The sequence below is a fragment of the Alligator sinensis genome, unplaced genomic scaffold (genome assembly GCF_000455745.1).
Source record: "Alligator sinensis unplaced genomic scaffold, ASM45574v1 scaffold467_2, whole genome shotgun sequence".
NCBI lineage: Eukaryota > Metazoa > Chordata > Crocodylia > Alligatoridae > Alligator > Alligator sinensis.
Genome location: NW_005842129.1, coordinates 1,416,292 through 1,432,806, shown reverse-complemented (window position 1 = coordinate 1,432,806; position 16,515 = coordinate 1,416,292). Strand labels below are relative to the sequence as shown.

The following is a 16,515-nucleotide window of genomic DNA, read 5'->3' as shown; positions in this document are numbered from 1 at the left end:
GGAAGCCTACGGGAAAGGTAGGCACAGAGCAGGGGCTGTGCAGCACCAGGCCCTGCTTCACTTGATGTGGTGCGGGGTATGTGTGTGTAACCCTTGGCTTCATGCAGCCCCTTGTGCATGTCCCAGCATGGAGGTGACTGTTCTAGCAGGGAAACAAACCCCAGGCCTTTCCCCCTCTTCTTTCTGCAGTAGAACAGGGTCTGAAATACTCTGTTCTTGGAGGAGCGGCGCAGGGGGTTACTCTCTGGATCAGGTCACAGAATCCTAGAGGAGTGGGGCTGGGAGGGACTTGCAGGGGTTGCATCTAGCCCAGCCCCTGTCTGAGGCACAAGCATCCCTGTCCAGACCATCCTGTACGCACCCATATTCTAAACTCTACATAAGATGACCAGCAGCCCTGACGCAAGGCTCCCCTGCCTCAGCTGCTCGAGCAAGGCGGGGAAAATCCAGGCAGATCCCGGCTGGGGACCCTGAAGGCCAGGGTTGGAGTTTAAACCCTTCCCCAGTCATACTCAGCCTGCCGGGGCCTGGCTACTTCCTCCCCCCTGCCCCCAGTCAGCTTCCTTCAGCATAGAGGCTGCTGTCGAAGGGAGGGCTCACTCTAGCACCCCCCAGCTTCTAGCCTGAGCCACTGCAGGCATGTGCCTGCATTTTCGGAATCAAAACTGAACGTCTATTCACTTGCAAATCTGTTCAATCTATGCAAGTTAGACTAACCTGTAAAGATTTCATCAATTCAGGCTCAGGCTTTTTGCATGTCTGTACTTAGCCAATATCAAGCTCTTAGCAACCTATTTTTCAGAAATGCTGGGCTTCCAGGTACACCCACTGAAATCTGTGCATCTGGCTCACGGTGTGCTTGATATAAGCTGCTTGCCAATTTGACTGTTTGAAAAGTGCCTCTAGTGCAATGGTTGTCAAACAGGGCAGAATGATTTTAACACAATGGATTCCTATGTGAAAACCCTGGGTTTATCATGTGAATCATGTTTGCATGCTTAATGGTGCTAGCATTTTGGCTAGGGACAGGCACTACACATAAACCGGTTTAAATAATCAGAAACTGGTTTAAACCTGTAACAGAACATAAGTTTAGTGCACATAAACCAGTTTCAAAATGGCCAAATCTGGTTTGAGATAAGCCTGGTTGAATGTAGTATCAGACTTAACTGACTGAGCTCAAACCAGTTTATGCAATGTCTGTCCCAGGCCCCTTCCTGGTTTAAATTAAACTAGAATGCCCCAGCATCCCGGCACGCTCTCTGGGCTGTGCTCTCTGCTCCAGCCCAGCATGGCTGGCCCCACCCTTCTGCTCCCTAGCCAGAGCAGGGACAGGCAAGGGGCTGGGGCCTAGCCCAATGCTGGCCCCAGGAAGGGGGCAGGAAAGAGGTTTATTCCCCCTCCCCCTTATTCCATTGTCCCACTAGGGCGGACCTGCATGTCTCCACTGGCTGCTCCAGTAGCGAGGGCATGGGCAGTGGCTCCCAAGTGAACTGGCCAGGGAGGGGGTTTAAGTCCCCCTCCCAGTCCCACCCGCACGGACCTGGGCCAGGGTCTGCCTGGCACTCCCTCCTTGCTGCTGCAGTGGCGGGGCAGGGGGTGCAGTGAAACACTGCCCAGCACTGTTTCACTGCACCCCCTGCTGAGGCAGAGGGGGCAGGGAGCAGGGGTTATTCCCCCCTCTGCCCCCACTGCCTCCAGGGGACCATAGTGGGATCTGCCCACCCTGAGCGCTGCTGCCCCCACTCACTCTGTGCGTGAGGCAAGCAGCGGGATAAGCCCCCTCCTGCCCCCTCCACCAGATGCCAGAGGGAGGGGGGAATAACTCCCTTCTCTGCCCCTTTGCCCAAGGGGCCCTTCTGGCTGGCCTCTGGCTGGGCCCCGATCCTGCCGCTGGAGTGGCGAGGGAGCAGGGCCCCGATGGGGGCTGCAGCCCTTATCTTGGTGTCCAGGGAGTGCAAGCCTCTTCTGGGGCAGCTTCTTTAGGTTTTGAAAAATCTGGTGGGTATTTTCCTTCTGGTCCTTGACTTAGTGTTTCAATTGCATGCTGTTACTCAGAAGGAAAAGTTTACCCATGCAGCCCTAGTCTTTCCTCCAAAGAACATTTTGTCAGCTGCATGCTGTTAACCCCCTCGGGTATGTAGCATTCTGTTCTCTGTCATACTCTGAATTCCTGTCATCTGCTCCTTTGCCTATAACAAGTGTACTGAAAAGAACCTGGCATTAGAAGAGTTCACTTTAAAGATGTCCATGTTACTGGTTGGTGAGTTACTAGACGAGCAGATAAGTCACGCTTAATTTAGTCACTCCCTATGGGGGTATCTGGTTTGCTTCACATATAAAAAAAACTAATAATATATATTTGGACAATATCTCAGCCCGTGCAAAATTTCTACCTGCACACATTAAGGGAGCAACATTAACATTTATCATCTTGCTTAGACCTTGCCGAACTCCATAGCTAGCCTGCACCTGTCCACCCCATGCCCCTCCCCCTTGTGGTTCTACTCTGCCACCACCCCTTCAGTTTGGACTTGCCAGGAACAAACTGCTTTTTCCTCCGTCACCCACATGTAGTCCTCTTTAGCTTCCCATGGTCTCTTACACAAAAGTCCTTTGAGGACAAGAAACCGCTTTAAAAAAGCCTTTTATGACGTCATATATCTGGACTTTAAAAAAGCTTTTGATCTGGTGTCCCATGATCTCCTCATGGAAAAATTGGCCAACTGCGGCCTCAGCTACATCACAGTCTGATGGCTGGGGAATTGGCTCCGAGGTCGGACCCAGATAGTGGTAGTCGATGGAACTGAATCATCATGGCTCTCCGTGACTAGTGGTGTCCCCCATGGCTCCGTCCTTTGATCTGTACTCTTTAATATCTTTATTAATGATGTGGACATTGGTGTCAGAAGTGGACTGGCCAAGTTCACTAGTGACACCAAACTTTGGGGTACAGCGTCCACACCCAAGGATAGGCTGGTGATCCAGGCTGACCTTGACAGGCTTAGAAAGTGGATGAATAAAAACCTGATGACATTCAATACAGATAAATGCAAGGTACTCCACCTCGGGGGAGTACATGGGACTCTTCAGCCTGGAAAAGCACAGGCTCAGGGGTGACCTGGTGGCATCCTATAAGTATATAAGGGGTGTACATCAGGATCTGGGGGAATGCCTGTTTACCAGAGCACCCCAAGGGATGACAAGGTCCAACAGTCACAAACTCCTCCAAGACTGTTTTAGGCTAGACATAAGGAAAAACTTCTTTACTCTCCGAGTCCCCAAGGCCTGGAATAGACTCTTTCCAGAGGTGGTGCAAGCACCTACTCTGGACTCTTTTAAGAAACATTTGGAAGCATATCATGCTGGGATCCTTAGACCCTAGCTGACTTCCTGCCCTTGGGTCAGGCGGCTGGATTCAGTGATCTTCTGGGGTCCCTTCCAGTTCTAATGTCTGTGAAATCTATGAAACCAAAAGGGTAAAGGCAGTTTGCTGCAGCCCATCCTCAAGAGAACAAACTCTTAGGATCTCATTTACTCAACAAAGTGCCTCTTACGTTGCTCTGGTTGCTTATGAGGACCTTGGCTCACACGCTATAAGCCTTTCTTTGGTTCTGCCTCTTCCTGCTCTCAGTCTCTATAGGTAAAGTAGAACTGTGCTGGAAAATCTCCTGGCTTCCTGAGGCCAGTGTTAATTCTTTCTCCGACTTTCAAGTACCTTACAGCCCAACGATACTATCTGCTATTCCCATAGCACAGGAGGGAAAGTTTTTGCCTTTCTCTGTAGCGGGGGCATGGTCCTCTTTCTTGGATTTCTTGAACATATTTTAACAAACTACTTCCTGTTCTTGCCATGGCAGGACATTAACAGTGCCATTTCCCCCCTGTTTTATCTGTAGTAAAGGTGGTTTTTGATGTTTTTGTGCATTATGTCTGGACATTGTACATGAGAGTTGTTCATGAAGCTTTTAATAATAGGTTAGACAAACACTTATCTCAGGTAGTTTAGTCAGGGATGAGTGTGCTTTGAGCAAGGAGTTGCATCAGATGGCCTCCTGAGGTCCCTTCCTACTTTCCTATGATTCTAATGGGGGGGAGCTTTCAGCAGTGGGAGATATGGCATCAGACTCTGCTCTCTTGCTTCCTTCAGTGAGTGCTGTTGGCCTGTTAGGTATATTTACCATTCCAAAGAATGCTGCTTATTCTGAGGTCAGGTAAGAAAAATAAGTGGCTCCTGTGGAACTGAATACAAGGCCTGGTAGTTGGGTGCAGATTCACAGGGGAAGTGGTGGTGTGCATCTTTGACTGTGTAGTGCACATACTTTGTGCTCTCTACCACCAGGAACCCTGATCTTGGCCACCTGTCTCTGACAGTATTAGCACCCTCATTCTGTATGAGGGCATAGATCAAATCTTTTCCTTAAGACCACTAGAGGGCAGGACAAGGACTGTAATGATGATCCCTGCTTCTTAAAAATTAGCTTTATGAGCTTGCAGAGTATTAGGCTGTGCATCAGGGAAAGGGATCTTTTCCCTCTCAGTGGGCACATCTACACGTGCATTAATGTGCATTAGTGGGCACATCTACACGTGCATTCATGTGTAGGTAATGTGCATTCAGTTAGTACTTGTAATAACAGGTGCTAACTGAATGCACAGTAACCAGTGCTACTTCGCAGCACCACTAGTGCATGCCTTTTTAGTGATGCTAATGAGCAGTAGACTAATTCTACTGTGTATTAGTGCAATAGCACAGCTTGTGCCGTGGCATGCTAATGCACAGTAGAATTAGTCTACTGCACATTTAGGGTCAGGTATAGATGCGCTCACTATCTCCCAGCAGTGGGGTTGTTTATCCAGTATTTGATGATAAACACATTTGCGAAGTAGCAAATTTTAATACAGAGAGAGGATAAAGGAGGAGACTGGTACAGACCACCCTAACAGAGCACTATCAGACTGCTCTGTTGTACCAACGAATTGCAAAGTCAGAAAGGAACTGGGGCAAATGCCCCAGTGAAAGATGGTTCAGGAGGCATGAGGAGAGCAGACAAGTCTGTGAGCTTTAGTTCTTCAGGCCTGGGGCCTATGTTTGGCTCTGGTATGCAGGGCATTGCTGGATGGCATTTCTGGAGTTTTCTGACTTGTCATAAGGGAGCTCCTCAGCTATAGGGGCAACAGCAGGGTTAGAAGCCATGCATACCATGCCTGTCTTTTCCTTAACCACCAGACCACTTCAATGGCATTTTGCTTTGTGGTTCTTCTCACTCGAGTCTGGGGACTTTTCCACAAGAAATAATTCCACACAGAGTCCTGCCCCTGTAAGGGCTATGCAGCTTGTTCAGTATTCCTCCCCTAAGCAGGGCTGATGCTCACCCAGTATGAAATTCCAGTGTCAGGGCACTTCCATTTTACCAGCTTGCTATTGTTGCTTTAGGGCACACTGAAAAATGGTCTCAGTGCCCTCTCTTCTTTTGCCTGAAAATGTAGTGCTTTGGCTTCACTTTACCTGTTTTTACCCTTCCACCTCCTCTGCCTCCAAGCCCTTTGGACTGGGGGAGTGAGGATGGAAATTCCCTCTGCTCCCCACTCACCTGACAGCACAGAGCTGTGTGCAGCAACATCAAAATACTGTAAGAGTCAATGCCCTAGTAGAGTCAGTGCCTGGACTGTGTGAGCACCAAGAAAGGAGAAGAACAATGAGTGAGGAGGCACTGTGGACTCCTTCAGACACTAAAGGTCCACAGGCCATATATTCAAGGCCAAGCATAAGTTTCACCTGGGCCTTGAAAGAGGAGAGAATTCCCTTCTGGGGGAAGATTCAATATGAACAGCTCCAGGAGATGTCCCACCGCAGTGCCTAAGGAGAAAGCACCTCCATGCCGAGCTGATAAGATGCTGTCCTTACCTGAAGGAGCTTAACCCTTCTGTGGACATAACTAATTCCTGGACAACTTCTCTGGGAGGGGGATAAACTGCCTCCTTAGTAAAAAGTTAATGTTGTTACTGGGGTTCCTCAAGACACTCCTGATCATGAGGTATGTGAACAATGGAAACCCTCCTGCTCTCATACCTGAAGGCTTGCTCTTTTGTTTGCATTCAGTTGCACATCTCTACCAGACTTGCCCAGTTCTGGGCAGTGGATGAAGTCTAAGAAGACACAACATTTGTGCTGCAGCTCATGATTTGCACAAAGAGTTCTCTTACCTGGCTGCCTGGGAGTAATGGGTGCTGGTATAAGGAGAACCTGTCCTTCCCAGACTCCTCTGAGGTAGGGCTGATGGGCTTGGGGTCAGATAAGGATCTCTGCATGGTTTTGATGGGACGAGGCAGGGTCTGCTGGTGTTGGGTAGAGTCAGCTGTGAAATGCTTCTGTGGTGTCACATGGGCCTTATTAAGTCTTTCACTGGTAGTGAATGTAGACTCTAGCAGCCGGTGTGGGGAGAGCGGAGAGACAGGGGAGTAGAGTACCTGGGGGGATTTGGGAGGCTGGCGGGTCATTAGCTGGGAAAGAGAATCTGTAGGCAAATGGGACTGATAGCCAATTTCCAGAGGATCAGGTTTCTTCTTCTCGAACTTGCCTAGGGCCTGTTGCCTGATAGCATGGGGGTCCAGGGGGCTTGTGCTCACCATCTGAACATTAGAGGAGTAGGGTGTGATGGTTGTAGGCACAGTAAGCTGGGGGACCACAATGCCTGGCTGAGGCTGCACTTCTGGCTCAGTCTGGCAGGCCAGGCTCTCCCCATGCTGAGTCTTTTCTGGAGCAGAGATATACTTCACTATCTCCACTTTGGGGTCATGGGTGGTGATGTGAATGGAGGGGGACACTCTGAGCAGCTGGTCAGGCTCAGTCTGCACAGAGCAGTCGCTGATGGTCTGGATGCCTATGCTGGCTGTGCCTTTTGAGGAGGAGTCCTGCTTACTCTCGGCGCTGGAGTCTGAGTGCCGTGAGAAGCGGGATCGGCGCCGGCGCACTGGTTGCTCCCATTCTGCATTGTCCTCCTCATCTGTTTGCACGCTACAATCAGTGCTGCGCCGGGTGCGGCGGCGCCGGGACAGGTAGTAACGTTCCTCGCTATCTTCCTCATCTGTCTGCACACTGCTGTCTGTGATCTTTTTCACCACGTATGACTCGTGCGGGGTTTCTTTGTCATAGGCATCCCGGAGGCGTGGCATGGAGTTCCTCTTTTTTATTCCCCGGTTGGATTCCCATTGCTCCTCTGTCTGCAGGGACATTTCTGAGGCAGAGTTAGTGAGTGGCCTCTGCAACCCAGGATAGCGAGGCTGTGCTGGCGCTTCCTGCCCTGCAGCTGGGGTAGCCATGAAGGCTTGGTTCAATGGCGGCCAGTACTGTCCATTTTGGGCCAATGTCCTTTGCATTTCCATTGCTATCTCAGTGACAGCCTGAGGAGGGATTCTCCCTGCTGGGTCACACACAGGAGGGAAAGTACTTTTTTGCCTCTTCTGCTCCTCCAGTTGTTGTTGCAGCTGCTGCTGCAGCTGTTGAATTTGCTCCAGCTGTAAGCGCTGCTGGGCCAGCTGCTCCCTCTGCAAAGCAAATTGGGCCTGGCGTTCTTCCTGCTGCTGCTGCAGAACCTGGTGCTTTATAGACTGCAGCTCCTGGATTTCTCTGTGTACCAGCATCTGCTCCTTCTCCCTGTGCCGCTGCAGCTCCACACGCTCCCTCTCCAGCTCCTCATGCAGCCTCAGCTGCCTCAGCTTCTCCAGCTCTACCCTCTCCCTCTCTATCTGGAGAATGTGCTCTTGCTGCTTGCGCTGGCGCTCCTCCTCTTTTTCCTTTTCTTCTCTCTCCAGGCTGCCTTTGCTGGGGACACTGGTCTGAGGCAGCTCTGCCTGTGGCTTTTGGGCTGGGAGCACTAGCTGCTGAGGCTGACTGATCTCTTTTGCAGTACTCTGGGCCCCAGAAGCTGTTGCAGGCCCCTCATCTCGAGTGCCAGCCCCAGCCTGCTCAGGTCTTTGAACACCCACTGCAGTGATTGCTGGTGCTTTGGCAGTGGGCACTGTGCTGATGCCACTTGCAGCAGTGCTGGCTGCAACAGTGGTGACAGGTTTTCCCAGGTACATGGGCGTTTCCATCACTGAAGTTGTGGGAACAGATGGGAATCTGCAAGGAGCTGAATAGCGGTATAGACCTGGGGTTGCAAGGGGGATCCTTGGAGTAACCAAAGGCACTCTGGTCAGGCTGGCCAGAGGGACAGCTGTGATGTTACCCGGGGTGTAAGGTCTATATATCCCTCGGAGCATGGGTCGAAGCACAGAAGCTGGCTGGGTGGTGATGGGAAGGGTTGATGCTATAGGAGTGTTTATAGTGGAATAAATCATGCCATCTGCAGCTCGCACAGTGGCTGTGGAAGGGAATATCTGTCTGACAGCTCCCAGACGGACACCAGGGAGATTGTACTGTGCTAGATTTCCGAAGCCCTGACGTGAGTCCAGGAAGTTGGTGTTGTACATCATGCTGGGTTTGATGGGAGTGATGCCCTGTGGAGCAGAGATGCTGCTAGCTCCTGTTGGCCCAGCACTGAGAGAACTGGGCCCATACTGCAAAAGATCAGGGCTGTTTGTATGTCTTCCTCCATACTGGTCCATTGAGTTGAGCGCAGCACACATTCGGCTGATTTCGCGAGCTGTAGTGGCACTGTACTGGGCCAGACTAGACTCCTGGAAATTTGCCAGGTCTCTGGGTGAGTACCGGTAGTCAGAGTAGATATTTGAGGCTGAACTGTACCTTCTCATTGGGAGTGGGTGACTTAGCAAGTCTGTAGGCTGCCGGAGGTCAGAGAAAGAGCCATACTGCAGGCCGTGGCCCAAGTAGCCCCCCTCTGTGAAGCTGATGCTGTAGGAGTCTTTCATTGTAGTCAAATCAACTGCAGATTCTCCTGCAGGGGAGTGGAAAGGCTGCTCCCCCTTAGCAGGGTAATAATTCATGCTGATTTCTGAGATGTTTGTATCTGACATAGATGAATACAGCCTCCCAAACATGCCTTGCGGGTAGAATCTGTGTTCCTCATACAGACTTGGAGCTGGGGCTGACTGCTCTCTGAATGGGTAGGTCTCAGGCAACTCTTGTTCTTTGTTTCCATAGTATGGGGCACTAGATTTGCCAGCTGGAGCTGTGTCCCCAGCTTTCTTCTCTGGCATCTTTGGGGAAGGATTGAAAGCTCCAGTGCAACTGCTGCCAAAAGGGAATTTATACACTACATCACAGCATGCCACCTGGCTTTCGGGCTTTATCCCTGTGAGATCCAGCACATTAGCTGGTGGTTCTTCTTTGAGCACTTTTGTTACTGGGCCTGCTGCTATATCATCCATCTGTACCATCATGACTTGTGATTTTTTGCCTCCCAGGTTGATTGGAGGACCCTGGGTTTTCAGTTCCACAGGTACTCCTCTATATATGTCTGGGCTTTGATCCTGAGAGAATTGCCTGGGAATTGTACTGATGTTAACACCACCCTGTGTGCTACTGGTCTGAGTTATAAGCATATCTTTCTTCACAAAAGTTGTCATTTGGTTAGGCAAATTATATCTTGCAAATTTTGTTTGTTGCAGAGTAACAGCTTCAGGTTTTCCTTCCAGAGCAGAAATGCCAGTTTCACTCCCACTCCCCCTGAAGGAGCCAGTTTGAACTGCTTGCTCTACCTGCTTGACTTGGGTCAGGCAGACAGGACTTCCTGCACCTTGCCCATAGTCCATCCTGTTCTGAAAAGGGTCTCCATACACTGCGGGTTGTTTTGGCTGAGACACAAGCATGGAGGATGCCACAGTTATGCTGACTGTAGTGGTTGTGCCCATAATAGCATGGGGCTGTTCTTGGGCATTGAGATTTATGATTAAGGGCTGGATAGTTGTTGATTGCCGATTTGGGGTCTGTTCTAAAGCAAGGCAGTATTTTCTAGTTTCAGTAGCTAGAGAAGTGAGATCCATGCCATGGTCTGTTATGATGATTGGGGCTGATTTCAGAGCTGTTCGTAAGTCTACAGCACTACTGCTTGGTGGCTTGGGTCCAGGCTCTACCCTGGATGTTCCAGGAATTGAAGATATTCTGCACAAGGAGATATTCTCTGCAGGCAGTGTTCCCCAGCTGTACACACCAGCAGGGCTCTCTGCAGAAGTGGTAGGCACTTTCTGAACTGCACCGCTGGGCACAGAGGCTCTGTCTATCATTGACGGTATCTTTGTGTAAGTGGATTGCAGCTGCTCCTGCTGAAGTTGTGCTGCACTGATTATTGTTTGACTGTAGCTATGCAATGTCTGCTGGCGACTCAGCCTGGTTGGAGATGAGGCAGGGGATGTGGAGGAGTTTACATTTATTGGCTTTGTTTGGCTAGACGCATCTGATGCTAATGTAATGACCATAAATGGAGCTTCTTGTGATGACTGCTGCCTAGTAATGCGAGGAGAACCAGCACGATGGGGTGTCTGTGTTCCTTGGGCTATCATTGGAGAGGAGGTTGATGTACTGGTGGTAGTGGGGATATCATATGTGAGAACTGTGCTTTGTGTTTGAGTGGAAAACTCTGCAGTTGATTTTGCTCCCATCCCAGGGCTAGCTGGCATCCCTCTTCTTGAAACCGAACGAGTGGGACTTTGAGTAGGAGAAGTTGGGGAAAGTGGTGGGCTGGAGCCTTTGAAGAAAGAGTACATTTTGGATGACATAGTCTTGCTATCACTCATATTCTGGAGTTTCTCTCTTGCTGGTGGCCCACTGACCTCAGTAGCACTCTTGCTTCTGGAGATATCCTCTGTCTGAGAGCTGTAACTTGCAGTACTCTTAATTTGACTGTAACTTCTAGTAGATACAGATGTTGTGTCTGAGCTACTCAAAGATGGAGAGCTGTAGATTCGTGGTGCACTCACTGGGCTGGAAATGACAGTGGTGACAGTGCTGGGGCTTTTAGCATATGGATAGGGAGGTGTCATAACTCTGGAAACTGAGGTAGAAGCTGCCGATAAACTCTGAAGCTTTGTGTGATTATGCCCCTCTTTTGCAAAATGCTGAGTGACTCGAACATCAGGAATTACCCTGCCTGCACTTTCTTCAGAGGATGAAAAAGATACAGGAGCAGATAGCTGGGTGGGGCTTGTGCCTGGCGTGAGTGGAGCATTGTTTTGCTTCATCAAATCAGCATAAGCACTCTCAGCATTCAGATAGTGCTTTTCCTGATATACTTCTTTTTTCCCTTTCTTCTTTTCCTCCTGTTCTAGAGCCAGATCAAAGGAGGAGGACTGGTGCATCCTGGAAATGCTCTGCGATGTCTGCAGGATTTCCTCATACACTGCTCCAGGTTTGGAGAGGTCACTCTGGTAATCAGACTGAGAAGACTCCAAGTTTCTGGTATCATAGCTGTACTCATCTATGTAATGATATTCAAAATTATTTTGATCTTCTGTGCTGCAGTATCCTACCTGCTGGTAGGCGTCGCTATAGGAAACACTTTGTTGGGACTGCTGGACTTGCTGCTTTTGGAACATTTCTGCCTTCTTCATAATCTCTTCATATGCTTCTTCTGCACTTTTCAGAGGCTTGCTTGAGGGATAACTAGAACTACTGTCTGTTTTTTCAGTTGGGGAGTAAAGAGACATGAAAGTAGGCAAGTTGTACTCACTGCCCGACTTGTACAGCTTGGAGGCTATGACATCAAATCCCTCAGCATCAGAGTCTACAGACGGCGAGTACTCTGAGCAGGAGGATCTGTGCAGCTCCTCCATCTCTGCTGCCTGCCGAAGCTCCTCTGTGGGAGAAGCATCCTCAATGGGAGACAGGTTACTAGGTGGTGTTTTGGATCTTTCTCTTCTCCTCTGTGCCCTCAGCTCCTCCTTGTCCCGTTTAGTTTTGCGTGCAGTGCTTCGAATACGTTGCTGCTCCACTTCGCGCATCTTCTCCTGCTCCCGCAAGAGCTCCTCTTCCTCTCGCAGCTCCTCCTCTTCAGAGGAATCCTCTATGGTTGGCAGCAAAGGCCCATGGGAGCGATGCCGTGCTTTCCGCTGCTGCTTCACTTCTTCCAGCCTCTGCCTTCGGCTGGGACTGCTGTCACTGTCCTCTTCCAGAGAAGAGATAGAAGTTGGGGAGGTACCTGATGTGTAGCTAGGTGTTGTTGCAGGCAAGGTGGAAGAATATTCTCCCCTTGACCGTTCCTCTGGGGAGCCTGTCAGGCTCTCCATTTCCAGTTCTGGCTCCCTGTCCATGCTGGTGTCCGTATCCTGGCTAATTTCCATGTCTTGATTGTAGCTCTTGGTGCTATTTAACTCAATGGTTTTGAAGCGCCGCAATCCCCCCTGGGATGCAGTCATGTCATCTCCCTCTGCAGCTTCTAGTTCTTTCCTCTCCTCCTCATACAAACTGCCAGAGCTGTGAGGCAGGCGTCTCTTGGATGAGGAAGGATCTTTGCTTTTCTCTGTGTCAGGTTTGTGCCCATTTTTTGTGACACTGTATTTTACATGATCATACTCCTTTTCCTCATCTTCAAGGTTGTCCTCTTCGGCACTCATCTCCAGGATCTGTCTCCTCATGAACTCCTCGTCAGTCATCTCTGTCTCTCTGCCTTTTGGCCTGGTTGGTAGTGGGGAGAATCCTCCTTCACTGCTGTCCTCCACGTAGTCATGACGCAGCTGGCTGCCAAAGTCATCTGATGACTCCATACTCTCTCTTTGATCTCTCTGGTTTTCCCACTCTAGGGAGTCTTCATCTTCTTCCATGATATCTTCTAGCTCCTCATCTGAGTCGAAGGCTTCTGGGGTGATAGAAAGGGACCGAGGTCTCTGCCTCTGTCTTTGGTCTTCCCGTATCTCATGATACATTTTGTCTTGGTCGCTCTGGTCTTGGGAGATACCCTTTGATTCCAGCAGGGGGCGTACACTGCTCTCTAATTTTGTAAGTTCAGAGGGACTGGGAGGGCTCTGCTCTGCTAGGCCTGTTCCATTCAACCTCTCTTCTTCCTGCTGTACCAGGCCTGTTATCTCACTCTGGGAGCTGGAAATACCATCAGATGAGTAGCCAGTGTCACTCAGGCTCTGAGGGCTGCGGGACAGGTCTGAGGGATAAGGCTTGCTTGCTTCCTGTAAATAAGAAAGAACGAAAAGTTACCCATTAGGCAATGAACATAAAACAACACAATGCAACATTATTGCTCTGAAAAGATTTCGGTTCCTCAGTATTTGAGAGACTGAGAAGCTTCGGTGACTGAATGGGCAGACATGTAGTGCCGCATGCACATGGAAATTCACATCTTGGAATCTGGAGGAGGATTGTAGAAAAGTTGGCAGTGCACCCACGAATGGGCCTAGCACCTGGTTCCCCCCCCCGGCAGTTTTTAATCAGCTGGCAATTATGGATTTTTGATTTTTCACAAAAACTCAGAGAATATAGGTGACATCTGGAGTGAAATAGCATGAATAATTTCAGATATTTCATTAAATTCAAATGGCAGACATTTTGTACACTTATAAATTAGAAAATTATACTTGAAAATAAGTTTTCTTCTAATAATTTCTCCCAGTTCTGACTTAGAGCAGATTCACAGGTGTACCAGTAAGACAATCTCATGACAGTTGGTTGTTTTTGTCTTCATAATGCATCCTTTCAAAATAAATCTTATGAACACCCCTAACCCTGGATCCTGCAGTGTGATCCATACAATTCAGTTGAGCCTCACTGACACCTGCTTGCTGAAATAAAAGTGTGTGGTGAGAGACTGAAACCTTCGGAAACTCCAAGGAGTTGCCCCTGCAAGTTTAGACGTCTGTACTCTGTTTGCAGAACTTAAAAACTTCAGTATTTTGGTTGGCTCTGAGTTTTAAAAGGAGCCATCTGGCTTTTGGCTTGCCCAGGGCCACTCAGCTTCTAAAGCTTCCGTGGTCTCCTCAAGGTTGGAATAGTGGATATAAGGTAGCTGATTGGTAAACAGAGAGTGTGTCTACGTGTTGCCCTAAAGCAACATAGCAACACGTTACGTTGCTGTATGATGCACTATGTCAATGTAGCAATTACGTGGGTCTACACATGACTACCTGCTACATCACTGTAGTGGCATGCTCCCTGCTTATAGCACACCACTATGGTGAGTGGCAGGAAATCTAAGTGTGCACCACCTGTACGTCATAGTACCCACCCATACTGCTTTGTGGTTCAGTACTTCTGAAAGGAAGTACTAAAGCACAGCGCCATAGTAATGTTGCCGTATGGCTATGTGTAGATGTGCCCAGAGGAAGCTTGGGTCCTTTAAGGCTAATCTGTATCATCTACATTGGGCGTGTCCATACATCACCATACTTTAATACTTCTTTTAGGAAGTACTAAAACACAGCACAGTACAGGTGGGTACTCTGCCATACAGGCGGTGCATGCTTAGATTTCCTCACTATGTCGCCATAGAGGCGCACTGTAAGCAGGGAGCGTGCCACTATGGCGACATAGCAGGTGATCATGTGTAGACCCACATGATCGCTATGCTGCCATAGCGCGCCACAAAGTGAAACGTAGACGTGCCCATTGTGTGCTACTCATAGGTTACCAGTTCTGCTGCTTTACTGAGAACATGCTTTGTTGTTTAAGTGGAGTTCAATAAATAGGTGCTGTACGGGGATGTATTTCAAAAGCACCCTCCACTATTTATGGGGTACAAGCAAGGGACTTGAGGTGCCACCAACACCAATGCTGAGCAATGATATAAAACGCCTAACACAGCAGCAGGATTAACCCCTGGGCTGCAGACTCCCCCTCCCCTGCACCTGCCTTCTCCAGTGCCTTGTACCCTTTGTCTGCTGGTATCCAGCCATTTCTGCCTGCTCCAAGCTGCTGGACGCTGTAGCTGCTGAAGTCTTGAGCCCGCTTACCCCTGTTCTGACACCCCTTAGCACCAGGCCTTGTGACCGCCTCATCCACCACTACCTTACTACTGATTAAGTAAGGTAAAACTTTCAAAAGTTAGCAGTACAAGTACATGTGCATGCCTATACTTGTAAACCCAGATACCCAATGTGCATGTATAAGCATATACAGGCACAGGTACATGGCCAGTTAGGTGCCTTGCAGTCAGTGGGCATGTGCCAATCTGTGTAGGCATCTGCTTCCAGCACACTCAAAGTCTGAATGTGCTTGACTTCAAAACTCTAGCCCAGTATGATTATTTGATGCCCTCTTGTCTCTAGCAGTGGTTTATAATCAATTTAGACCATTAATAAAATATTTATTAAATATTTATTAAACAAAAAACAGTTACTGGAAAAGCAAATGTTCTCTGGTGTGCAAGGATTAACACACAGAAGTTTTAAAGATTTAAAATATTATGAAGTGCTCTATTAAAAGTGAAACTATTCTTCAGAAGTGCACATATATTTAATTGGTTGAGTTCTGACACCATCATTTGTGCGTATAAATTAACCCGTGCATATACTCTAGCTACGGTACCATTTTTTCCTGCCCCTATCACCTGTTTGGAGATCATTACTATTCCGTGACAGGAAGGTTAAGGGTCAAAACTGAGACTGCATTGTTTGCGAGGGAAGCGGGGAGGGCGGGGGGAACAACGACGACACACATGGGACACCATAGATTTCATATGGAGGAGTTCAAGTTTTTGTTTGGAGGCTTCAGATTAGATCCATGAGTACTGTAGCACCATAGAAATTATTATTTTTTGAAAAGTGGGGTGGGGGAGAGTATCCACTTTTGTGCATTGTAAATTTCAGGATATTTATATACCCAATGATATGACATTCCTAACCAGTCCTAGGAGTAGCTCAGGGTGGACTGTTCCTATAGCTAGAGTCTCTAAATGCTGTAATGCATTAATAATAATTAAGGCGGGTAGTAAATGTACTGGGTTAATAAATTAGCTTTTTCCATATGGAAAGCTGGACATAAATCCTATGTTTAATCACATGAAAAATACATTTAGGGTTATAACTCCTAGAGGTGTTTACTCACATCAGGAGATTCTCACTTAACATGATCAGTAGTCTGTCCTCTGGGCAGGATGGGAATGCTTGGGTAGAGCTGCATCCCAGAGGGTGCATCTACATGTGCATTTGATCCAGGAGTGGTTCACTTATGAGTAAACTACTCAAGAGTAAATGCTCCCGGGGCATCTACATGTGCAGGGATGTGGGAGCAGATTTGCTGCTGCTAGCAGCAAACTACTCCTGCTTCCTGTGGCCCCAAAACGGGCTCCTTTTGCTACCAGGGGGAGCTGGAAGCTCTGGCTGCAGCTGCCTGTGGCTGGCAGCCATCTACAAAAGGCAGCTCCGCTCTAGGGCTGTGCACAGCTTCGGGTATTGATTCGATTTGGAGAAGACTCGACGTGATTCGGTGGCCAAATCTCCAAATCCAAATTGAATCAGGGGACCAATAAAAAGGTCTGAATTGATTCGAAGTGCTCTGAATCTTCGGAAAAGATTTGGAGAGCTTTGATGATTCAGACAGTCCCTGCCCACTGCAGCAGGGAGCTGCAGCTGGACTTGGAACTGGTAAGTAGGGGCGGGAGAGGGGGGGTG

The 16,515-nt window shown here is 48.8% G+C and overlaps 1 protein-coding gene across 1 annotated transcript in view; it reads right to left on the bottom strand.

Annotated features, from left to right (window-relative positions):
• The window catches only part of BSN (bassoon presynaptic cytomatrix protein), a 496,460-nt gene that overhangs the window by 37,462 nt on the left and 442,483 nt on the right, over positions 1 to 16,515 (bottom strand). The window contains exon 5 of the mRNA XM_025205791.1: positions 6,208 to 13,080. Coding sequence (XP_025061576.1) covers positions 6,208 to 13,080 — 6,873 coding nt within the window. The remainder of the gene's footprint in view (positions 1 to 6,207; positions 13,081 to 16,515) is intronic.